This window comes from Cupressus sempervirens, chromosome 6 (assembly GCF_028749045.1).
Source record: "Cupressus sempervirens isolate cs-2001-9-10 chromosome 6, ASM2874904v1, whole genome shotgun sequence".
Taxonomy (NCBI): domain Eukaryota; kingdom Viridiplantae; phylum Streptophyta; class Pinopsida; order Cupressales; family Cupressaceae; genus Cupressus; species Cupressus sempervirens.
Genome location: NC_143123.1, coordinates 426,864,185 through 426,890,666, shown reverse-complemented (window position 1 = coordinate 426,890,666; position 26,482 = coordinate 426,864,185). Strand labels below are relative to the sequence as shown.

The window sequence follows — 26,482 nt, the reverse complement described above, 5'->3', positions numbered from 1 at the left end:
AATAACATGAAAGGAGTATAATAAGAGGAAAGGTCATGGGCACCAGTCATTGCCTATAATGACTCGTCAAGTTGTATCCATCCGCGTCCATCTGTTTGCTGCCCTAAATTGCATCTTCTCCAAGCTTTCCAGCCTTGCATTCAAAAAGAAGATATGTTAGATCCAATGGATCTAAGCAATGCTAGTACCTCGCTTCACCTCACATTTACAGTCCTAACATGCTACACATCTCAGCAAAATAAAGACATACATCAGTAGAGAAAGAAGACAATCATGAAAAACAAAAGCATTAAAGGGATGAGTCATATTTGATTTGAAACGTTTGTTTTTAATATCAGAAAAAGTCAAACATTAAAGGGACAAGTCGAATAGGCTTGAAACCTTTTGTTTCAAATAGAATAATAGGGCTGAAAACATCAAGTTGCAGCAAAGAGCAATACAAGCATGCTTAAAAGTGAAAAGGCTACAGAATGAATCAGAAAGGAAAAGTAAGATGAACAAATACCAAAGATAAAAATGCGATATCCTTATATTCAAACAGCAAGGAATGATGTAGCTAGTATAGGGTGTTTTATTTTGGATATTTCAGCAACAAGCAATAATATTTAATTGCAAGATTACATGATCAAAGTATTGCAATACAAATATAAAAAATAGTACGAATGGAAAATGCAGCCATCAAAGAAATAACAAGAAAGTCTGAAAATGTTTAAGCATAATACATCTTTTTGTGATATAGCAGCAGTAAGAGAAATATTGCAGAAACTTAAGCAAGAACACATTGAGCAAACTTAGGAGGTCTACTTGAAGTAACAATGAGATTCTGTCATAGATAATGTGGTGTTTCAAGATTATGGAGCAAAGGAACAATTGGTTGAGAAAATGAATGGTTTTAAACCTTCTTTGATGGTTGATTAGTCTCTACAAGATGGAGTTCAATATCCTTTTGGAAAGGGGAATTAAGTGATGCAAGTTTCAGAGCAACAAAAAAGCATCGAGACAAAAGGAAAAGAAAGTCTGAATGTGATTATGAGTATATCTTCCAGTTTATCAGTTACCTTTCTGTCAAAGAATGCAAGAGGGGCTGTACTTGGCAGCATCTTTATATATAACAGACATCAGCAGCAAGCCGTTACAATAAACACACAGCCAGTGCCATGACATGGAGTAACAGCAGTAAAAAATCCCTCTAATGGCAGTTCAAACAACAAACAATGTCAATCAGTTACAACACCATAGAAGGCACTCACAGAAAGCAGAGCAAGAGCAGTTAAGAAATTGACTCTAGCACTCAAAACGGCATAGAGAAGATTCACATAAAAACCTCCAAGAAAACCTTCATATTCATTTTATGGTGGCTGAAAGTGCAGAGATCAGAATTCATATTAACGGCTACAAATGAAAGAAGAGGTAATGCCAGAGCAACAACTAGACAATGAAATAGTAGTATAACAGCAAGGAGATCACAGCTAGGTCAAATGGCATGATAACAACACCATATAAAAATTGATAAATGGCATTTGAAGGTACAAAAAGAAACAAGCCTGATTGCCCAGTCCAGAATGGTGGTTGCAACAACTTACTTCCAGCCATACAAACAAAACCAGACCAGCTACAACAAGAACCCATGCAGAGAAAACCTTCAGCACTCATGAATTGTCAAAACGCTCACGTCAAATGGCTATAGCTGGCATAAAGATGAGTCTAGTCATGGCATCCAGAAAAATGCATAGAGAAAGAAGACCCGACCAAGACCCATGACCAGAAACTCACAACATGCACAAACATCCAACAAATACCATAAAACAAGGACTAGATTTGAACAGCTCATGACTATAGGTGAGGAAAGCACCAAAAGAACAATGGAGCACGACAAATAGAGAATGAAGATCCCAACACTCACATCAAACAACAGATAGGAGAAGCCCATGGCAAGAAATAGAGAATGCAACCACACTTACGACATGAAAGAGAAGACCTAGTCGAGCAACACTCACGGCTACAAGGAGCCACGAAATAGTAGGAGAAGCTCATGGCATAAAGCTCACACGAATGCCCACCAGATATAATGGCGTCGAAGACATATACCAGTAGAGAATGAACCAAAATCAAGAAAGATGCAGAGAAATTCGCAGAATGTAGAATGGTGCGGCTGTGGTTTCCACAAACCTTACTCTTCCTCCTTTCATCTGTCATCGACCAAATGAAAGAGATAATGGATTGGAGTATTATGTTTATTTTTGCCTTAAAATTAAATTCAATGCAATAAGATTTTTGGGTCCGCAAAGTGCTATAATAAGATAATAATAAATTATTAGTTAAAATAATAGTATGGAACTTAATTCTTTAAGTGTATATTATTATTTTTATTAATAGTTTATTATTATTGCATTGTATATAAATTGTAAATATTATTGTTTTAGTTGATAAGTTATAAATCAACTATTAAATAATAATAATTCTAAAGGCAATTATAAAAGGGAGAGTTTGCATTGTGATTTCAAGATTAAAAGGTTTAACTAGAAGCATCAAAAGGTTAAGAAGGGAGTTAACGTTCTAAAATGCCAAATTTAAAGGGAGATGTTCAGTTGCTATTTTTGGACTCGTAGATCAGACTCATGACTTTGGAGTCAATTATGGAGCGGTTTTTGGCATTTATAGTCTTCTTGGACTTGTCTACATGCGTGTTTGGTCAAGGCACAGTTTGGAGTCATGAGGCATGTTTTTAAAGCTGTTAGGCTATTTTTATAAACAATGTTCTCTATATTTCGACCCTCACTTCCTGATTTTGTGGGAAGGTGGTGTTGTTTCATTATTGTTATATACCCCTCTTGTTTATAGAGAAGGGGTTCAATTTTTGAGAGGAGAGAGATGTACATGTGATATTCATCCTTGGCATTTTTTTCTCGATTTTTATGAGCTATTATGCAGAGATATTGTTATTTGGGCCTTTGATCGTAATACAGTTTTCATTGGATTCAACTTTTGGAGTAAAGGATTTGGTTGTATGCTTTGTGGTGATTGATGTTATTCAGTTGTGATTTATTAATAAACCTTTTGGGTAATGTCTCATTTTGCATCTTCCATGTCTAGTATCTGTGATTCATAGGTTTTGAGTTGTGTTTTACTTGGTGATATATTCGATTGTGATTTATTTCCTTTCGTATGTTCATATCTTAACCTTCTCTTTAAATATTTATGTGAATTAACAATGCTTTCAAGCTGTGTTTTTGTTATTATATGTTGAAACCATTCATTGTGTTATAAGAATAATATTAATTCGCATTATCAATTTTGGTGTATCACCTTAGTTTTTATCATTTAGTTTTTCCATTTTTCAAAGTTTACCTCTTTACCCTTTTCCATACAAATTTCACGTCTTCATTAGCATAGGTGAGATATCAGATATATCAGATAGGAACCGGCCTGGAATTTGGAGGTTCAATCAGGTTATAGGTTACCCACAACCTTTGGTTGATCCAATGTTTGTCTAAAATCGCTGAGGGTTTCAGGACTTAAAGCAATTAGGGTGCAGATTTTGGAGATAACAAGTATATCAATTCTTAAATTTCTAATTGCTGGTGGATCAAAATCAGTCACCAAGAAAACTAAATCAGACTTGTAGGACAGTGAATTTAAGCTCATAACTGCATGGAAATGATGGTAAATTTAACCATAATCAACATCAAACATTATACCACTCTCTCTAACTTGGTTTCACCTTGCCATTACAAGTACATGATTGTAATCTTCCTTTTAGTGACTGCTAAGAGGTTTTGAAGCCTTGAAAAGGCATCCAGATTTACACAATTTGATCATTTCATGAATTCCTCATTTAATTCAATTTGTAGCCCTTTCATCAATCATAAAACACTATAAAGAAAATCCAATTTCTTGGATCCTTGTGATAAGAATCTGAGTCTAAAACTCAAATCTGAGAATGGACTGTCGTTAGAAAGATCTGGTTTTCTTTTCCTAGTTCAATTATTTTGGAAACTCTGATTTCAAATAATGGGATCTGGACCTGTCTTTGATGTTGTCTTCAACCTTTTGATATCTCCAAGTCTGCAATTAAAGTTCATTGCCTGCCTAACTCGATTTTCTAAAATGGCTTGATACTGGTCTGAAATTGGTATGATATATGGTACAATATTCTTCAAACCATCACTGTTTTCATTCAATTAACTGTCCTGATTTGGACAGTTCAATCTGCATTTCCTCAATTTTGATCTGCAATTATCATCTGATTTGCAATTGATATTTGACTTGAATTGGGTGTTAAAGTGGCTTCAACACCCAATTATATATGGGTCATCATGTTTAAGGGGTGTTTTTCCTCAATGTAGGCCGACCTGGCCTTTAGAAACATAACTAGATTAATACACACCTCTTTCAATTAATATTCTGTCTTTCCATATAAGTTTCTTGAGGCCCTGCATTAAGTTCGTGAGGCCTTTGTATTGATTTCATGAAGCCTTCATTGATTTTAAATCCATATATTTTTTATTTGAGGCACCTATTCTTTATATTTAGCTCACAAGTTATTAATTATAGGCCTATATACTTCAGATCTTTTCCCTAGCATTTGAATTTAATGGGCCATATGTTTGAATTCAAGCCCAGATTTGAGGCTCACATCCACATATTTTCTGTTATTGGCTTTTTTTCTTATTGAGTGTTGTGCCATGCATTTCATGTTTAGGCTCATGTTTGAGGTTTAAAGGCCTTTCTGATTGGTCAAGAGCCCATATGTTTGGTTGTAGAGCTGCCCCCATTACATATATGCCCAGATTTGGGGCTGTACTTCTCGATTTCATGTCCAGACTTAATGAATAAAAGTCCAGACGTTACTTACTTAGTTCCACATGCTTGATTTGAGGCCATACATTGGGCTATAGAGCCTGACTTAGGGCCTACATGCTGAGATTTAGGCCTCACCATTGGTTATAGGTGCACACGTTTCATCATAGGGCCGATGCATTTGAAAATTAAAACCACATACCACCACTCAAGTTTTATATGTTTCAGTTTTATATCATTGATTTTAGGGCCCGTATGTTTCATCATAGGGCCTAATTTTGCAAATTTAATTCCACGCATTTCCTTAACAGGGCTACATGCTCAAAGTTTTGAGCTCATATTTACAAAATGGGGCTAGATGTATGCTTTAGAAGTCCACACTTTTGAAATTAAGGCCTACGGTGATTGGATTCAAAGTAATCTCAAACAGACTCAAGCCTTATAGGAAATCCACACTTAAAAGAGGTGGTGCAGATAAACTTAAAGCACGATTTATGAGCCATTCAGAGTTTCCTGCTGCATTGAGGAAGTTGCCTATGAGCTAAAATTAACAAGAAGCAACAAAGTTTACAATGTATCTCATTTTTCAAGGCTCAAGAAAGCTCTAGGTCACAATGTGGTCCCATCAGTAGAGTTACCTCGCTTGGATGAAGAGGGGAAATTGATATTGGGGCTAGAGGCTACCATAGACAACTATGAGAGGACACTTTGAAGGACCATTTGAGAGTACTTGGTTAAATTGAAAATCTGCCAGTGGAAGATGCCACATGGGAAAGTGTACAAATCTTGAAGCATCCAGAACTTGAAGCGCTTGAGGACAAGCAATATTAGGAAGGGTGAACTTCAATGCCCCCTTTTTAACACATGAAGTATGAGGTTGTCGTTAGTATATTTCTCTATGGTCCTGAAAGTTAACCAAGACATTTAAGGGATATTGAATACATTTTGCCTAGATAGTTTCAGTTGCAGGATAATCTAAGGTGTCTTGGTGTGGTTTTGGGATACTTACTATTTATAGTAAGTCAATTGGGTCAAAGAAATATCATCGGTGATTTTTGGATGGTATCATGTTGATGGTAATTGTTTAACATTGACTGGAGATTTTAATAATCATTTGATATTCATTATTTATTTCACAATAAATTTGAGTTATATAATTAAATTAAAATATTTAACTTTACTGGTATGGAAACTAAGGTTTAAAGGGAAAGTTGTTTAAAGATTAAATGCCCCCTTTATTAATGGTACTAGGGAACAAGAGACTTAAAATACAGAAGGAATTGTTTTTATTTATCCCACATTGGCTGGTGAACTGTGTTGGCTCTCTTGTGGATGTTATAAAAGCCTTTTGAGAGTTCATTTCGAGTATGGTGGATTAATTAGTTAGTTATGAATTGTGGGAGAATTTATCTTTAAGTTGTGAGGATGAAATCCCTCATGAGAAACAATCTCTATGCAATTGAAAGATATATTCTGGAAATTCAGCTGGTGCTTGCAAATGAGTAACAAATCATGCTTCAAGGCTTTTCTTTGACTGGTTTAAAGTTTGAACTTCGTAGCAGAAATGGTAAATGAGTGTAGTGGTGGCGTTCTGGAGATATTGCTGTTTTCACAAGAAATTTGCAGCCGAGTAACTAGTATTGGTCCTGATACAACGTTGAGAGCTTAAGGTCCTTAGATTGGTGGCCATGTAGGATCTCTGCAGCTCACTATAGTGACCCATGGACTTAAGGAGCTGAGATTGGTATGCATTGAGGGGTGTTGGGATTATGACCCAGGTCTGTGTCTAAAGACATATAAGTTGCTGTACCTAATAGATATATAAGCTTCTGTCGAGCCTGATAATCTTCATCTAGCCGATCAACATTGAGTTCAGAGGGCATCAAGGAGGAACCATTCCTATTTGAAGGGTTTGCGGTTTCATTTTCTATTGACTGAGTTGTTTATTCTTGAATAAACGGTTTATGGACAGTGCCTGGTGAGTTGTATAGCTTATACAGGAAAGAAATCTTTTGATAAAGAAGTTTGTAATGTTTATGCCTGTGAGTTAATGCATGATTGACTAGTGCAGATTCACAAGTCCTTTGCTAAACATGGTTTGGTGCTTAAATATCCATTGAAGTTTCTTATTTTATTGAGATTTACTTAGAAAAAATAGTCATATAATCTCCTTGCAGTATTACTTGAAAATACAAGAAAAATAATTGTATGTACTGAGACTACCTATTACACATTTATAAGCCTTACCATGAGAGGAGTAACCAAGAAATATACCTTAATCACATCTGGAATTAAAACTGCCTAAATTATCATTATGTCTTGTAGTAAAATACCCTGTACCAATTTTTTTGAAATATTTGAGAGCAGCAGGTTTACCATTCCATAAGTCAATGAGTTTTCTTACTATTAGGCCTCAACAGTACATTATGAAGACTGTATACTTTTGTTTGAACTGCTTCCACTCAAAATTCATTTGATATCTTGGCTTCACTTAGTGAGGTTCAAGCCATCTCCTTAATTGTTTGATTCTTCCGTTCAACAATTCTGTTTTGTTGTGGTGTCTTTGCTACAGAAAAATATCTTTTGATGCAATATTTCTCACAATATTCATCAAATTCGTTAGAAACAAATTCACCACTGTTAATGTTATAGTTTAGTCGGATAAACTTAAAGTGTGAATTTAAATGAAATAGAATATAACTCTTATATATATATTTATATGTATGAAATTTATGAATTGACATTTATAGAAATAATACACATACACACACACACATATATATTACCAACTCTATCAAATATATACATAATTTATTAAATGTTAAAACATCAAATGTCATAAATCCAAATCACCAAATCAAAGTTTGAAGTGACTTAGTCACAGGCGATGGTCTGCGATTACAAATAGTTTAAAAGTCTATGTTAAACTCCGACTACGGTCATGTCCGTGAAATGGGAGACATGTCAATGAATGCACGTGCCTCCCACGTAGGAGACACGTCCATTCATGGATGGGTCTCCCAATACTATTCAAACCTCCTTATAAATAACGCTGTCGATGGGTATCCAAACGATATCAAACACATTGAATATACCAAAGTCTTCTACTTTGTTTGTTACTGGTCAACAACCCCTTTCACTGGTCAAAACTGCAAATATATTTTATATCTTAAATTGTGAGATTTATTATTTTAGTCCAAACTGAAACACTGAAACATCAGTGAGACTATTAAGTTATTACCAAATTCATCAACTTATAAATAAATCTGATCTATAAAATTTTAGCATGGCATCAGAGCAGGTTTAAGAGACGATCAAGATCAGATTTATAAACAAATCAATTCACCTAATTTTTTTTGAAATCTTATGTCTAGCAAAATGGTGAATGAAATTAGACTTGAAGACAGACTTGAAGGTACCTCAAATTTTGAAGCCTGGAAATTATGAATGATGTTAATACTAAGAAAGAATGAGTTACAAACAATTATGGAAAATACTCCTAACTCTATTAAAATTGACAAAAAGAGTCAATGGGAAAAAGATAACAACAATGCAATGGAATTATTAGTAGACGGAGTAAAAGATCATCTACTACCTATTATCACAAAGTTAGGTTCTGCATATGATATGTTCAAAGCCCTGGAAGACATGTTTGAAATCAACAACACTAATAAGATTCTTGCTCTTAAAAACCAACTCTCTAATATTAAAATGAATAAAGGAGAGACGATCAACTCATACTTATGAGAATAACGGAATTAAGAAATCAAATTTCAACCATTGGTCACATTTATGATAGTAAACAGTTAACTATGGTAACATTAAATGGTCTCCCTTTTGCATGGGAAAACTTTAGACCAGGAATTAGTGCTCGTTCCAAGCTCCCCAAATTTGATTGACTAAAAGCTGACTGCATTCAAGAAGAGTGTAATTTAATAGCTAGAGAAATCAGTACGGGATCCACAAATGAAGGCATTCAAATTTTCAACATTAATTTGAAAAGGAAAAAGGGCAAGTACTCAAATAGTAAATAGTTTTTCAAGAAATAAAGACACTACTCTAAAGTACAATGTTATAGATGTGACAACTATGGGAACACTACAACAAACTGTCTTGGCAGACTCAAATATTAAGCTTCCTTCGCTGAAGTCAGTAATTCAAACTTGGATTGAGAGATATTTGTATTTAAAGATCTTCAAAATATCCATAAAATTTGGGAAATATTGGATTAAGAGGGAGTTCACTATTCTTTACCATCCTCACCAAACCTCTTGCAAAACAAAGATGAAACACTTCCGAGGCAAACTTGATATAATTGTAATTATTGAGAAAGAGTCTCAGCTTATTTGTTTATTGTACTAATGAAAATATTTATATTATTTCATGACTATTTGAAACTTGTGTACATCATGAGGAAGTGACTACCAAATGATTATCACTTGAATTTATGAAAGTTATTGGAAGGTGATGATCTTTCAATAACTTAATCTTCTATTGTGATGGACATCTTATGATGGCTAAGCAGATCATCATAGATGATAATTTGCATGGTTGATTAAGTTCCTTGAATAGACCGTGCCCTTCTATTGCGATGGCCATTTTGTAATGTCCAAGAAAATCATGATAGATTATAACTTGCATGGTGGATTAAGTTCCTTAAATAGACCATGGCCTTCTATTGTGATGGACATCTTATGATGTCGAAGCAGATCATATATCTTGTAAATCAACAACTAAGTGATAGCTGTCATTACATTGATGGTCTATCAATTGTTTGTATAGAGATATCATAGGTACTTGGTCAATATCATGTGATGTGATATTTAGGAGGCCTTTACCTTATAACCATTGGAGTACATGGTGAATATCACGTGACTTGATTTTCAGGAGGCCATTGCTCTGATATCATAAATGATATCAAAATGGTGAATATCTTCAAATCAAAGATATCCTTAAAATTGCCATTCCTAATATGACCATTGGTGTAATATCTATTCATGTGTTTAACCTTCTTAACTAAGGACTTCTTAACTAAGGAGTGTTAATGTTATAGTTTAGTTGGATAAACTTAAAGCGTGAATATAAATAAAATATAATATAACTCTTTGTTATGTATATATTATATATATGAAATTATATGAATTGATATATATAGAAATTACATACATACACACATACATAGATATGTATTACCAACTTTATGAAATATATTTATATATATATAGACACACACACACACATAATTTATTAAATGTTAAAACATCAAATGTCATAAATCCAAATCACCAAATCAAAGTTTGAAGCAACTTAGTCATGGGTGGTGGTTTGCGATTACAAATGGTTTAAACGTCTATGTTAAACTGTGACTACGGTTGCGTCTGTGAAAGGGGAAATGTGTCAACGAATGGGCGTGCCTCCCATGTAGGAGACAAATCCATTCGTGGATGGATCTCCCAATACTATTCAATCTCCCTTATAAATAATCCCGTTGATGGGTATTCAAACAATATCAAACATAATGAATATACCAAAGTCTTCTGCATTGTTTGTTGATGGTTGACAGCCTCCTTTCACCGGTTAAAAATGCAAATATATTTTATATACCATATTGTGAGATTTATTATTCAAGTCAAAACTGAAACATCAGTGAGATTATTAAGCTATTATCAAATTCATCAACTTATAAATAAATCTGTCCTATACAATTTTAACAATTAGCTTTCTCTAATCTAGAACTTTTAATTTGAAAACCACTTTCCTTTTCAAGTTTTCAACCAGTGCTCTAAAGGTTTTAATTTTTAAAAATGCATTTGATTTTTCCTTTAGAAAGCTCACCTAAATCATTAAATCATTTAAAAAAAATCATCCACAACTAACATAAAAAATCTTTCGTTTTTGAGCCCCATCTTTCTAGTCAGACCACTAAGATTTTTATGAGTTAACTCTAAAGGTTGCAAACTTGAATCTTGTTTTGGCTTAGCACTTAACCTTGTTTGCTTTCCTTACAATTTTGACAAGATTAGCAAAATTTACATTATCTAATCTTCTATGCCAAAGCTAACTTTCAGCATATTGACCTAATAAGAATTTATTACCCTTAACTTCTCTTAAAATCATATACGTTACTTTCAGTTCTCTTTCCTTCAGCAGCTAATTTTCCTAAATTAATTTTCTAACTACACAGTCTTGACTCTCGAGCATTGAAGATAACAAAATATCCACCATCTCACATTGGCTGAGACTTAACAAGTTATACTATAGTTTCTCAACATAACAAACATTATGCACTTTCAAATTATGATTAAAACATAGAGACCCTTAACCTCTGATTTATATTGAGGATTCGCCACCAAATTTTACCACACCACATTTCCAACTAGTAAAAGTTGTAAACTTATTCTTATCACCTGTCATGTGATTCAAGAAACCACTATCTTATCCATATTTTATGTTTCTTTGCATTTCGTGCATTTTGAACAATCATCAACTTCTTATGTCCTCACACCGTTTCTGTTCCTCTGTTCAAAAACTTGTTTTCTGTCTAATCCTCTGCAAAATTCATGTGAGAATTTCTCCCAACAAGATTGATACTCTGACAACTAAATAAATCATAGTAAAATTCTCCAATGAATCAAAAGAATTTTACGTGCCAAAACTGATTTTCTTCCTTGGTACAATTCTGCAATTAGCTGCCTTATGAACAAAATGACTACACAAATTACAATAACCATAGAAAGGATAAAATCTGTTTACTGTTATTTTGCTTGTTAATGGATGACACTGCGAGTGCCTTCTTTCCCTCTTAACCTTAGAAGACCTGTCAGTATTATCTTTTTCATCAGAAATGTTAGTAGAACTTTGACCTGTTTCAAAGCCTAAACCAGATTTACCATTATTTATCCTCTGTTTGCCTAATATATCATCAAGCAGATCTCAAATTTGACTTCTTTTTTGGAAGTCATCTTTATTTGTCTGACAAAATTTCTCAAATTAACTACTTCATTTTCTAAGCTTACACAATTTTCCGACTTTATGTCTAATTCAGAATTAGTTACCTCAACTTGTTATTTACCTTTAGATCGAATCATCTGGTTTCTTTCTTCAAGTTATCTTTTGAAAGCACCACTTTCCTTCATAGCTGATGATTTCTCTTTCTTTAGTCTCTTGATTTCTTTCAATGCACATAATCACTCCCCTTCAGAACTTTTCTCTCTTTCTTCAACATCTCCTAGTTCTTCATTGCTTTGATCATCATTGAGAGGTTCAGTAGCCCTGAACAAGGTTTCAACGTCTGGTTCTTCACTATCTTCCAAGTTCGAGCTATCTTCTAGAACACAATTTTTTTTGTTCTTTGAGAAACCACATTGTTTGTGAGAGGATTGACCCCTATCCTTTTTAAAAAATTCTACATTTTCTTGATCTTCCTTAGCATAAGTATTCTTAGCAACAAAGTGCCTGATTCTTCTGCAATTGAAGGTCCACTTGTGCTTGCTAAGACTTCTTTTTAGTTTCTTCACTAGATTTCCCAGCTCTTCATCCATGTCACTATCTGATTTTGAACTTTACTTTTTTGCCTTTTTAGTTGATTTAAATGCTGCCTTTCTCTTTCTATCTTCTTCGCTACACATCCTCATTTCATCAGCTATTAGAATACCATTTAATTCATCAATTGTAATTCTACTAAGATCTCTTGCTGCTTCTATAACAGAAACTTTCGCATTATAGTTAGGAAGTAGAGATATTTAAACATTTTGTACTACAATAGAATCTTTAACCTTTTCACCAAGCCCTTTGATAACACTTAGTATTTCATCAATCGTGAAGAGATAATCTGCAATACTTTCTTCTTCTTTCATCTTCAAACTTTCAAAGTTAGCCTTGTTTCGTTTGCAACTTTGTCTCCTTCACTTTGTCATATCCTTCATATTTATTTCTTAACTTGTCCCACATTTCCTTGGTAGTCTCAGAGTGCATCATTTGACAAATTCAATGTTACAGAAATCTCAATAACATTTTTAGCCTTAGCATTGTTCTCATAGTCTTTCTTATCAGAGGGATCAGATATTGGAGATTTAGGCACAATATCTTTGTTCTCAAAAGACATCTAGACATCAAACACTGGAGAAGTCAGTAGTTTTCCATTCCTATGCTCCAAAATGCATGATCCGTACCATCAAATAATGGTTCTTAATTAAAGAAAATCCCTCTTGACAAGCCACGTTTTCTAACTTCAGGACCTACTTAGATGATTTAGACTTTTCCATACACTTGGCTTTGATACCAATTGAAGCACACAACACTACTATTGAGAGGGTGAGAAAGGTGAATTGGTAGTAGAACAAATTTTCAATTCTTTTAATGACTTTGAAAATAATTTTTTTATGGTTTAAACTATTGACGCATGGGAATGTGTCCCCCCTCCCAAACCGCAAAGTTTCTGGTATAAGGATGTCTTGAGGACGTTAACTTGGAGTCCCCCTACTGCCGCTCAATCTCCACTAGAACATGGGGATGACCAGGAGTCTTTAGGACATCTTGGGGATACCCAAGAGTCTGCCAAGCATCTCGGGGGCTTCTAGAAGTCTCCTGTACGAAGACATTTACAAAGTGTAATTTTTTAAAATCTTAAAAAAAAATTAACTGCAAGAAAAAGATATATATTCATATATTTTTAGCTGATTGAAGGACATATACCGATCATTTGCAAACATAATATGGGCAGTTTATGAGGGTTTGTAGCTGCTATTGCATAAATTATTGCTAGTTATGCTCGCTATCCTAAATTAAAATCAGAACTGAGGTTTCTATGCTTGCAATTCATGTGGTGCCATTATCATATTCTTTTGTATAATATGAATCTTCCATTTGCCAATTTTCCAATTTTATTTAGTATACTAATTTCTAATAGCAATTAGTAATTCGATATTTAATATATAAAGTTTCAATGTTCAAGATTATTGCAGTTTGTATTTAGTATTTGGTATTTACAACTTTTTAATTTTTACTTATTATACTTTTATACATATTTTCATAACTAGCATTTTGAGTACTATATGTATAATATATAGCATATATAGAACCACCCCCTGGCTGTCGTGCCCCCACCGTTCCTAATTTGAAGTCCTTTTTCCGCTTGTCTTGGAAACTCATCCCCTCGTTCCCTTGTCCCCCGGTCCCCCAGAACCTGTGTTATACTACATTTAACTGAAAACTGGAAATAACTATAACTGCAACAAGAAACCAAAGCGACCACATGAAGAATGCAAAAGATTTGACTTGGAAACCCTAGATGAGAAAAACAAACGGTGAGAAACACTGCTAGGATCTATTGTCCTAACTCAGTCTCACGATTAAAGAGTTAACAATGTCTAGGGTACCAACCCAAGGTATCACCCAAACCCTTTGTAGGACCACCAACTCATCAACATAGAATTTTTCAGAGCACCAACTCTACGAAAATTTCAATTGAGTACAAAAGTTACAGTCAATTATAAAGGGTCCAACTGACTACATATCTATGATATCATTTTCACAACATGTATAAAGAAACTTTTAATCCCTGCAATCTGAATTAAATCTGCAATAATAATATTGCACATATAACCAACCTTTGTTAGCTGTAACAAAAACTTGTCTATAGATTTGACAAACGACAATCAAACTTTTCTATAAATATAGCCTTGAGGACAACCCCAAAACAGAGCACTGTCAAAACGGATTTGAGAAACTCATAATCAGTGATACATCATATACCTGATATCTAAAAACCAGTGAGTTTCCCTGAAAATCAATCTTAAGTTTTGATCAGCAAGATATCTTTCAGAATGCCATCTCATCTTTTAGAATGCCATTTCCAGAATCACCACACAAACTAATTATAAAATTTGCTTTGCTATAATTTCCAAAGCCTTCTCTCAATACCAGTGTTACGGGAGTCGGACTCGCTTATGACTTAGATATTCAACATTACCCACGTCCTTTATCACTTCATCCATTACCTCACAAAGATATTCAACATTTTTTGTTTTCTTGAGGCATCGATTGATTTCAAAAAAACCGTGGCACTTAAAGAAAAAGAAACAAATTAGTATAATGATCAATGATCAATCATAAATTCACAATTTATAAACTTAATCACTTAATCACTTAATCACTTAATCAAGATTCTAAATTTTTAAGTACAAGTTCTACTTCTAAATTTTTAATGTCTACAATTACTTGATGAGAAGACAAGAAAGTTGAGTGTTCTACTCCAATCAGTCCAACTATCAGTCATGATGATGCAACCCTTCGTCTTCCACACCTCACGCTGCTCCTTAATTGCACCTTCAACATTAGCCACCCTCTAGGTCAAAATAGGGCCTCCTAGCTCCTCAACACTAGGGGCTTTGAACCTCGGACCACAAACAGAAACTATATCGATTGCAATTTATCAATAAGGGGACCTAAAACAAAATAAATAAAATTTAAACAAATCAGTATATTATATTATTATTATTAAATTTGAAAACAAATTAAAATAAACAAAATAAACATTTTATTGTCTCTTGAAACTTGAAAGCAAGAGAAGGAAGACATTAATTAAATAAATAAGTACCTTGCTGTATTGAATGAAATGTTGTTGTAAATGAAGAAGTCTCCAAGTGCCAATTTTGCATTATCATGCTTCTCCTTGTTCCAACCCATGCTCTCAAGCAATGGTTGTGCACCTGGAGCCATGTGTGGAACAAAGATGGAATCAAGTATTGATCTTTTCTTATGAATGTGAGGCCCAATGGTCACACTCGTAGAAGCAATAGCAGTAGTAGGTGGAGCAGGGGATAATGGAGAGCGAAAACTAGAAGATCCCTCTTGAACTAGTTGTGCCATTTCTTCTTGTTGCTTCTTTTTCAGTTTTTTTTTTTTTCATTTTTTCCTCTAGAAGAGCTTGCATGTTTCACATAACATCCTGAGGTACGTCTTTGCATTTTTTAGCATTACGCCTAGGTATATGTGCTCGATGATATTTCAATCTATTTATGCCTCCCCCGTTATATGTTACACCTCAATGCCAACATGTAACAACTCCCTTTTTGTGGCCCAGGATTGCATGTTTCCAAGCCCTATCCCTTGCCATTGCAACTGAGTCTACATTAGAGTTACATGCAACCCTAGTTCCACTTCCACAAGGCTCACCCTGAGGCATGCTGTCAATGTGGCTGCTGCTTCAATATGAATAAATTATAAATAGAAAAAGTTAGCATCGAATCAGATTATTAAACTTTAGGGCCCTCTTAGTTCTTACTTGTCAAGTTTGTCATCGAGATAAATTAGAATAAATCTAAATAGTGGATAGTAGAAGTAGAGACTAAAACAAATGTAAACAAAATGGAAAGTAAAAAGTATGAATGCAAAACAATTTAGAAAACAACACAAAGAAACACAACTTGTTGCTTATCTCTTCAAATATGCACAAACAATAGAAATGCAAGTAAGTTTGTAGAAGCCTTTTCCAAATGCTTCCTTAAGCTCCTCTCAATACTTAAGTGCAAGCTACAAAGTTGCACAAACTATCAACAATCGATATGGGAGAGCCAAATGGTTTGCTAATTTCTCTCTCAAAACCCCAATACTCTTCTCTAACTTTTTTCTCTCTATCACAAGCATTAGCAAAGGGTAGATTGACCTTTTTAGGTCAAATGAATGTTATACAAAACAAAAAAGCAACTGAACCTTTTATCTTAATTTATTTTTTCTCTTTTTTTCTTCAGTTGCCGGTGAGAGTCCTGAGCTTGGGACTTGGTGAGACTAGCGAGTCTCTGGACTCTGTGAGTCCACGTGGACTCTGCCGAGTCCGAGTCCAAAGGTCATTTGCCTCGGAAATGTGGACTCTGGCTTGGACTCGCAAAGTCCCATAACTATGCTCAATACAATCAACATCTTAGAATATTATATTATTGACTGTATTTCATTCACTTTCTTCTTTTATTAGATATTGTTCTTATATTTGCGGCAATATCACTTTATTTATCCATTCTATTTCTTTCAAACCAAAGAGCTGTATATATAATATGGTTCAAGAGAGGTCAATCAAATGGAAGATGGTTATTTGGTTAAATTGGTTTCAAATCATCCCTGATTAGAACCACGTAACACCTTACTGGTTTTCAAACTAACAATATGTACAACTTGTTTCCAGACTTGTTACTTTTAAAACTTTGAACAATAGATATAAACAAGTCTTTATTAAAACAAATAATGAACACATCTTTTTTTGTGAGTTTTGGACCCAAACACATCTTCATGAATTTTCAACTGAGTGATATATCCAAGGTGACTGTTTATGATTCATATTTGTTTTTGTGAGTTTTGGATCGAAACATATCTTCATGAATTGTTAGTCAAATGATATTGTAATGTCCCCATTTTTGGCAAGCTCCTACAGTTGATTGAGTGAGTTCATCATAGAGACCTTTGTGAGTTGACAGTGAGATTTGATGGTCTCAGTTGTGGACTTACTTTTTTTAGTAAGTCTAATTTGGGCAGTCACCATATTTTGCAGTGCAGATGGTGGCATTGGAAGTTGGTCATCACTTGCCGTGGATGGGGCTATTTATTGCACGAGCTCATATCTATTAATTAATTATTAAGTTTACATTATTATAAGGCACTTTAATTATATTTAATGTTATAAAATGATGTTGTGTTGATGAAGTTTCTTAAGTGGAGTTATGTTTGGGAAGCTAAGTGCGATTAGGGGATTATAAATATGAGTCCATTGTGAAGTAAAAAGTATCGAATTGTCTAATTTGCTTTTGTTGCTTTGGTGTGAGAGTTTCTGATTGGTGATTTCAATTCCCTTGTTGATGTATAAGTGTTTGAAGGCTGAGGTATTACTCCATTTTTGAAGTACAGTGGAGTTTGCATTTGTGAATTAGGAGAAATTGCCCGTGGCTTCTATTGTTTTCACTGTGCCTGAGAAGTCAATCAACTGTTGGCAAGTCTGGAGTTGTTGTGAATTGTTGCAAATCTGGAGTTTGTTGAGGATTTAATTATCTGTTGCTGAGGGTTCGATTGGGCTTGATGAAACTCTGATCTTATTAATAAGTCCCTTGTATTCCTGTTTGGAGTTCGACCGGCTATTTGTAGAAGCCAACATTGCCATTAGAAGGGGGTGGTGTGTGTTTTTGCAGACCTGCAATTGCTTCTAAAGGCCTGCATTCATTTTTTTAGAGGCCTGTGTCTGAGTTTTACAGGCCTGCATTTGCTTCCTAAGGTCTGTGACAACATTGAGGAGGCCAGCAATTTAATTCTTGGAGCCTGCCATTTAATTCTGGGGGCCTGCGATTGGTCTTTGCACATGTGTTTTGATGTGGAAGGGGCTGTCCTTTCAAACTGAGGCAGTGATTGGCATTTGGAGGGAACCACCTTGCATTTTAATAGTTCATTTGGTCACTAAGAGGGGCTGCATATCATCATAGCAGTTTGCATTTCATTGGTGGAGTCTACCAACATTTCCAGGTTCTGGGAAATTTAATAAATTGTTGTTATTGCATATTAATTGATGTTCTGTTAGAACATACTGAAAAATTCAGAATTGGTGAATGCAAATTTTCCTTGCAATTTATTTCGAAGTTTATCTTTGCATTGCTAGAGATTACATCGGTGCTCTATTTTTTTCAGTATTTATCATTTAATTGAAAATTTCCAATAATTCACAAAACCAAGAAACAACACATTTGAATTATCAGAGTATGATTGCCAAGTGTGTGATAAAATGCCAAACTGTTGATTAGAAATGGAAATTGATGTTTGTTAAAGCTATAAATTACAGATATATCCAAGGTGACTGTGACTGCTAACGATTCATATTTGTTCTTTCCCTCACAGATGCGAGTCTGAGAGTCCTTACCAATTAGATGTTGCATATTACGCTGAGAACCCCCGTTGAGATGTCAAATCATTATACCGAGAAGTTGATGACTTGCCAATTCATTATGCTGAAAATCTGATGAGTTACAGAATGAGACAGCAAGGAACCAATGACTTGCAGGTTGAGATGGCATACATTTGTCTAACTTTCAGAAAAAACATAGAGTGGTACGATTGAACATGCCTTTACAGAATATTCAGATGCTCTATAAGTCGTAAACATCGAATAATAATGATACTATATCTCTGAGAATCTTCAGACATTTTACAAACTTTATTTATTTGTTTGATCTGTGGTCATATGATATCAATGAAAAATACTAACAGATCCAATCCTATCAGCCCTTTCAACATGAACATTCAGCTTCTTTATAGGAAAAAGGGAAACCCAAGCAGAGTGAAAATAATTTGAAAGCAAATGGGCAAATCAAAATAAGCTAAAAATAGGAAATTCAATGTGTTAAAGTGTCGATTTCTTTTTAGAATTGAGAATTACATGTATCAATTTAAAATGTTTTGATACATAAACAGTGGCCTTGCAGACTCGTCAAGTCCACAACTGAGATTAAGGAATCTGCACAGACCTGGGAGACCTGCCCATGCAATTGGTGGATCTGGGAATCTAATATGTGAAGTCATTGAGGTTGAATTGGACTTGCAAGTTTAGGAGATTTCACAACAATCTCAACCGCACACTTGAAATTCATGCTTATCATTCCTCTGCAAATAACTTTTCAGCCCTTGTAATTCTATGCATCAGAAAGGTCCAAGTACAAAGATGTGAACAAGTTTTTGTATCTATATTTTGGATCCCACTCCATGATCAATCATTAGGATGAGGAAATCGATATTAAGGAGATTGCAGAGTTAGGCCCGACATAAAGGAGTGGACAAAGTAATGGAAAAACAAAATAAAAATAAAAAGATTAAAGATAATAGGAGAACAGAGTTTGTATGAAAAAAAGCTGTTATAGACATGTATACTTTCTTAGGAAATTAATAGTTATTATAATAGAAGTGTAATTGTTATAAATATGAAAATGTAGGAGAAAGTGATTATCTGATAAGAGCAAAATATTAATTTGCTAATAGAATGATATTTGTAGTACATTAATTATATTTAATTATTGCTATTCAAATTATCGTAATAATTATTCAAATTTTAATTGTAAATATTATCAAATTATAATTTTCTTATTTTAAGTATATAATGATATATTTATTATATTTTGATTAATTAATTATCAAATTAGAAAATGATATTATGTTTAGACGTTGCAATTACTATTATCATGCTATAATGAATTATTAATGCCAAAAGTATTTCCATGGTACTTCCTGAAGAGCTGCACCAACCTTCTCTTTACTGCAACAATTATCTCACAAGGTCTCTCTACTTTGAAACTCGCCTAACACACTCCCATGCTTAGTTTTATAAATATTCTACACCTCTAGATGATTTTACATGAACCCAAAGAGCATAGTATTCTTCTATATGATTGGTGCCACTAAATAACATAGAAGGTGCACAACTCCTTGCAACTTCAACAATGAGAAGGTAGAACACCTTGGCTTTTATTCAAGATGGTTGAGTTTTTTAGTTTTCCTATTCATGTAAAGTCAGTACTAGTAGTACTTGTCAAGACACATTTGGTACTTCCTGAGCATTTTGATTAGTTGAGTTTACTGGAGTGTATTTTCTCATTTACCATTGCTGAATATCTTCTTTACAGAGGTGTGTTCAGGTGGAATAGGCAAATAACAACTGTGTCACTTAAATCACTTTTTTGTTCATTTGGATGAATTTCTAAGGGTCTTTGCCACCATACAGCCTTGTCTTCATTTCCCTTTGACCTTCATCATGCACAATTTGTAATTTAGGTTTCTTTCCTTTAGAGTGTGAATGGATACATGTCATAAATTCATCATTAGTCATACACATTACAAATGATAAATGAGTCTGATTGACACAACAATAAAATTATCAACTTGAATGATCCAATTCACATCATGAAGAACATTGACTACTGAGAAGGAGAAAACGTAAAGAAGCTGTTAAAATATTTGTTCAAGAGTTATGCCTGCCACAAGTTGGTTACTCTAAATCTCAGAAATGTACTACAGACATAACAAATCAGGAATATGGCGGGTCCAGTACTTTGCAGGTGTTGTTATTAGCTTTAGTGTACTTTTCTCAAAAGTATTTTGAAGTACAAAAATGTAAATGCAGGTTAATGGGTGGTCCACTTTGTTGATGAAATAGGATCGATAAATCTGTTCTGTAACTTGTAATAGCACTTCAAGATATTTTATGTGTTTTTCAAGTTACTATACGAATGAATATATATGTGATATAAAGAGGCATGCCTCTTGAAGAGACATGTCTCTTTAATATATTAACTTATATTAGTTATAGTTATAACACAATTAATATATCCTCAATATATTATAATGATTATATATATATATATATATATATATATATCACTCTTAATAAGTTAATTATTCCATATATAATATTTGTCATATATTATATATCTCACATATATAATATAATTTATCCGACAGAATTATAACATTAACATGCCCTCTTAATGAAGAAGGATAAAACACATAGATATTACACCATAGGTAATATTTCAAAAATAATACATATAGGAAATCTTTGATCAAAAGATTTCCAGTATATGATATCATATAAGTATTGGCCTATCAGAATATCAATCAAATGATATTCACCAAGTACTCAATGTGGTAGTAGCCTATCAGAATATCAAGGCAAGCTATTCACCAAGTATCTAAAATATATCTATACAAACAACTTGTAGATAGTTAAATTAATAACATCTAACACCTAGTTGTTGATTTATAAGATAAAGCCTTTCATGATTTATTTCAAGATTTGCACAAAATGTATATCATGATACAAGTTATTGTAAGGTCGTCACCTTTCAATAACTTCTCCTAATACAAGTGATAATCATTTAGAAGTCGTCAATTCTTCATGATGTACACAGGGGACAAACTCATACATGTATGACATCAAAAGTTCGCATGAAGTCTCCACGAATACTATCATGTGGTTTGTCACAACATTCACCATAAAACATATCAGAGAATAAGGTTTCTCCCTCTTAGTTTGATATCAACTCTTCTGACCTCTTAGCACAAGGTTCTCTCAAAAAGTGTCAGACTTCCTTTGAATCTGTTGTTATCCTTCTAACTTCTTGGTAGCAAGTCATGTCATGCTTCCCTAGTTCAATGGGTACCCTGATAGCATAAAGCCTTCCAACCTACATACATGAGACTTTATACCATTAATCATAGTCCTTTAGCTGTTATAGTTTCTGACTAGTGGAGAATCCATCAACAATGTCTACTCCTTCTAAACCAAGATCATCAAAATTTTGATTGAAGCATTTATTTTCTGCTCACTCTCTTTCTCCAAGGCTACCTCTAATGAACTGTTAGACTCCCTCTCATAATCATAATCATCAAGGATATTTTCTTCAAGAGCCTTACATTATTCAACATAATCATCAGATGATTAATGAATCACAACTTCTTTGGAGCTACTATCATAAGATTGAGTTTGTACAATATTGGTAGTATGCCTAATGTTCCAATCTTCTTTTTTGCAAGGACATCCTCAGAGACAAAGGAAAAGATTAAGGCAAATGTCTCTTTATATCACATATAGAAGTACAAATAAGAGAGAGACTATAAAGAACTTCCTACATTATCACGATATTCCACAAGGGTTGCTTCCTCTATCCACCATAACACTCTGGATGCCTTAGAAATGAAGCATCTTATGGCACTTCTCTCATCACGACATTCATTGAATCACTGATCGGTAGCACTGAAGGTGGGTGTACATGTATGACAGTCTCATAATTTCTTATTACATCTTCTAAGGAACAAACTGACCATTTTGATATTTGCACAAAATCTCATCATAGTCTGCTCCCTCTCATTGGAAGAGCCCTTTATAGTAAGAATTTCTTAGATCTCAATAGCAACCAAGCATTTTGCTTTGAGTCATATGTAGTTATGTATTTCTCTCTATCAATTATCTTAACATCTTCTCCATATCTTAACATCATATCATGCATTCTTGCAATCCATCATCTCAATAGTGGTTTAGAGTGGGCACCTATATGGAGCAACTTCCTGGCTGATGAACTCATCTACAACAGTAATTCTAGTTTCTATTAGGTTGCCCATTTACAGAAACACACACAACTCTGACTTATGTGCTTATATATTGCTGAGACACATGGAAAGCATGCTACTAAGCGGTTAAAAGGCCGATAACAGTTCACATACCACTGTTCAAGGTATTCAAATTCTTTGACTATGACCAATGTCAAAAGATGATAGATCACTGAAGGAAATAGTCATCAACAATGATTTCCAAGGGATACTCTAAAGTGATTCTACCAATAGCTTACACATATCTTTGACTGATATAATGCAATAACTCCCATTCTAGGTTTGAGGCAACTAGAGAATTCTGATGATTGCAAGAAATTATAATACAATTTTACGATGCCTTCTGCTACTAAAATCAGATGCTATGATCACTTAGTTTGCAATGGATAACAAACAATCTCCAAATTATAGTTGGATATTCATATTTCTCCATCCGATCACCATATGGATCTATATATGAGACTGTTGGCTATGTCGGATCTCCTCATGATTGTTGATTACAACCGTTCTTCATTCCAACCTTGTAGTCCTTTATGCTTTGTCCACAATATAGCTGATATAGTATCATAAAATGTTTTTCCAGAATGACACTCTCATGCTAACATGTTTAACCTTGGTTGAAATCTCTGCTGGAAAATGCTTTCCTAAACTGAAATATTAATTGAAGTAATACTCACGCGTCTCCCAATAATTTTCACAATATTTTCTTCTCCTTAATTAATAGATTTTCCTTAACATCTCTGTTTAAGATAGCCATTAAATTTTAAGTGTCCGAAATATTAGTGTTCCTGATTTGACACGCCCTATACATACGTCACTTCTGAAAGATCAATCGATACTCTATTTCCCTGATCAGTGCACTATTTCACCACTCTTCCCAAACTCATTTAAGAGGCATTGATCCATTCACGTACCTTTGGCTATTATTCTTTAGACTCCTAGTGCATAAGATCAACTCATCTTATAAGAGGGAAAATGTTGGCATGACCTATGGTGCTTTGGCATTGGACATGCCAATTGCATCTGCTTGTTTAAAATTTTTTAAACCATCTTACCACACCACATTGTTCATACCCTGGTTATGGCTCACACAGCTGGTAACTAGTGTGCCTTCTTTGTTACTGTTTAAAGGGCCATTCAAGGACATTTCACTCTCTATATTTTGTGTTTCTTTTCATTTTTGCATTGTCATTACAGACAAATGAGCATTTACTTTGGTTCCACGGGCAGTGCATATGGTGAAAAAGAAGCTGCAGAATTTGTCAGTAGCATTTGTTATCTAAATTTCATGGGATGACAAATCTTTGAAGTGTTTTGTGGAATGAGACTCCTCCTTGTCAGTGTGTTCATAGGCATCCCAAACGCTGTTTTAACAAATCCATTATGAATGCAACTTGCAGAGGTAGCACTCCAAGGATGCAAGCTGCTTATAACCTTCTCATTCATGTGAAGAAAGGTGGATGCTAACAATAGTAGAGGAGTTTGGCACTGAACTTTTGTTACCAATACTTCCACATTTCACCATTGCCTTTAAGAGTCTCATCTATAGAGTTTGACCCATGATGCCTTAATCTGCAATTGTAGCACACCATATCAGCTCACAACACCCTGTTAAACAACATCGTCAATCCGCACCAATACCTTGTTTCATTACTTTCATATTCAACACAAATGATGTGGAATCGATGTAGAGTCTGCAATCTGGCTCGATGCTGACCATTTGCATTTCCTGTTGTTCTTTGAGATCTTTTCATTCAAGAAATTAGGGCAATACTTGTTTTGCCCCAGGAGCCTATATACAATATCTCATACTTCTATTGTTTTTGGTGTGGAAAGATATGGTGTTCAAAGCTTTATGAAATATGTTTCGTAATTTTCATCCAATAATGAATTCCCTTGCATGATATGTAATGTGAAGGCACTGTAGATTAATTCCTGAACTTGAAGTCAAATTTAATAGGCAAGCACTCAACTGATCCAATATTTTTTAATCTCTAGATCATTCTCCAATAGGAATTCATCCAAAAGCATTCAGATTCCCAGAGGTTCGAATCTGCTCTGATACCATGTTGATGAAATAGGATCGATTAATCTGTTCTATAACTTGTAATAGCACTCCAGGATATTTTATGTGTTTTTCAAGTTACTATACAAATGAATATATATGTGATATAAAGAGGCATGCCTCTTGAAGAGACATGTCTCTTTAATCTATTAACTTATATTAGTTATAGTTATAACACAATTAATATATCCTCAATATATTATAATGATTATATATATAAAACTCTTAATTATTCCATATATAATATTTGTCATATATTATATATCTCATATATATAATATAATTTATCCGACACAATTATAACATTAACACACTTTTATAGCAGACATTAGTTTATTTGTTTTTGAGTTAAAAATCTGTTCGAGAGAAGAATTCATTCTTGCAATACAAAAGTTGAAAATTCATGTCAGTTTTATGGAGTTCTGTTTTCTATTTTATTAGTTCCTTGAATTTGGTGCCAATGCATTACACGTTGAACAGCTCATATGTTATAATTATTGCTTGTAGAAAAGTTTGTATGTTACTTGCCTGTTATATTTCTTTTTAATTTATAAATTCTAAAATCTTACTATAAAGGTTCTTATCGTTTAGCTGAAACAAGACAATGATGAGTTTCGTGTAATGTATCGAGAAGGTCCTCAAGGTACCCCATATCACACATTACTAGCTGAAGGCTATGTAAATGGTCCACTAGATAGCTGTAAGTTCATGATTAAAATTGAAGCTATTTTAAATTGGTGGTACATATTTTTTTGTAATTAAGCTTACATCAATTCAGTCTATAAACAGTTTCTCAAAAATATCACTTTTGTTCTGGATGTTTTCAGGCTTATGTGTAGGAGTGGAATCATCTCTATATTCACATTGGTGAGATATGTATAAATATTTGGAAGACTTTCTAAACCCTTCTTAATTTTTTTTTCTTCTCGAAAAATATGTCTAGCTAGTACATCTCAAGGATGGTATCAAAAGTTGATCACATTATCTCACTTTATATTGTATTGTATTATGATGCTTTTCTTTGTATGAAAAATATTATATTATACCTCCCTACTTATTTTTGGTGGTGAAAGTGAATAAAATAAAAAAAGGTCATATCCTAAAGTATTCAAGACTATAGTATGGGTGCTTATCTAAATTTGTTTATAAATTAATTTTCTAAATGTCAAACGCTCATGAAAGGATCATCCATTCTTATTACAAACAAGTGCCTAAACACAAGTGCCTAAGAGAGATGTTAATATTTTCTTGGAACATAATATAAAATATTAGATACTACCTCTCTCCCAATCTTCAAATTCTAGGTAGGTCTAGAAAATCATCTTAGAAGAGGTTGGTGAGAAATATATGTTGTCCAATTAATACAGAAATTACAATATAATTTTAATAAATGTGATGTTCCGTTTCCTTCCCACACGATTTAGCCTATCAATTATTTGTTTGATGCACAAATGGAGGCCATAGGGTAGTCTTTGGGTGGCGTTGCACAAT

At 33.8% G+C, this 26,482-nt stretch overlaps 1 protein-coding gene across 3 annotated transcripts in view; it reads left to right on the top strand.

Annotated features, from left to right (window-relative positions):
* The window catches only part of LOC149552870 (uncharacterized), a 211,737-nt gene that overhangs the window by 75,409 nt on the left and 109,846 nt on the right, over positions 1-26,482 (top strand). For all 3 annotated transcript variants that reach the window (XM_089788401.1, XM_089788402.1, XM_089788400.1), the window contains exons 4-5: positions 25,583-25,691; positions 25,819-25,858. In XM_089788401.1, the coding sequence (XP_089644527.1) occupies positions 25,583-25,691; positions 25,819-25,858 (149 nt within the window). The remainder of the gene's footprint in view (positions 1-25,582; positions 25,692-25,818; positions 25,859-26,482) is intronic.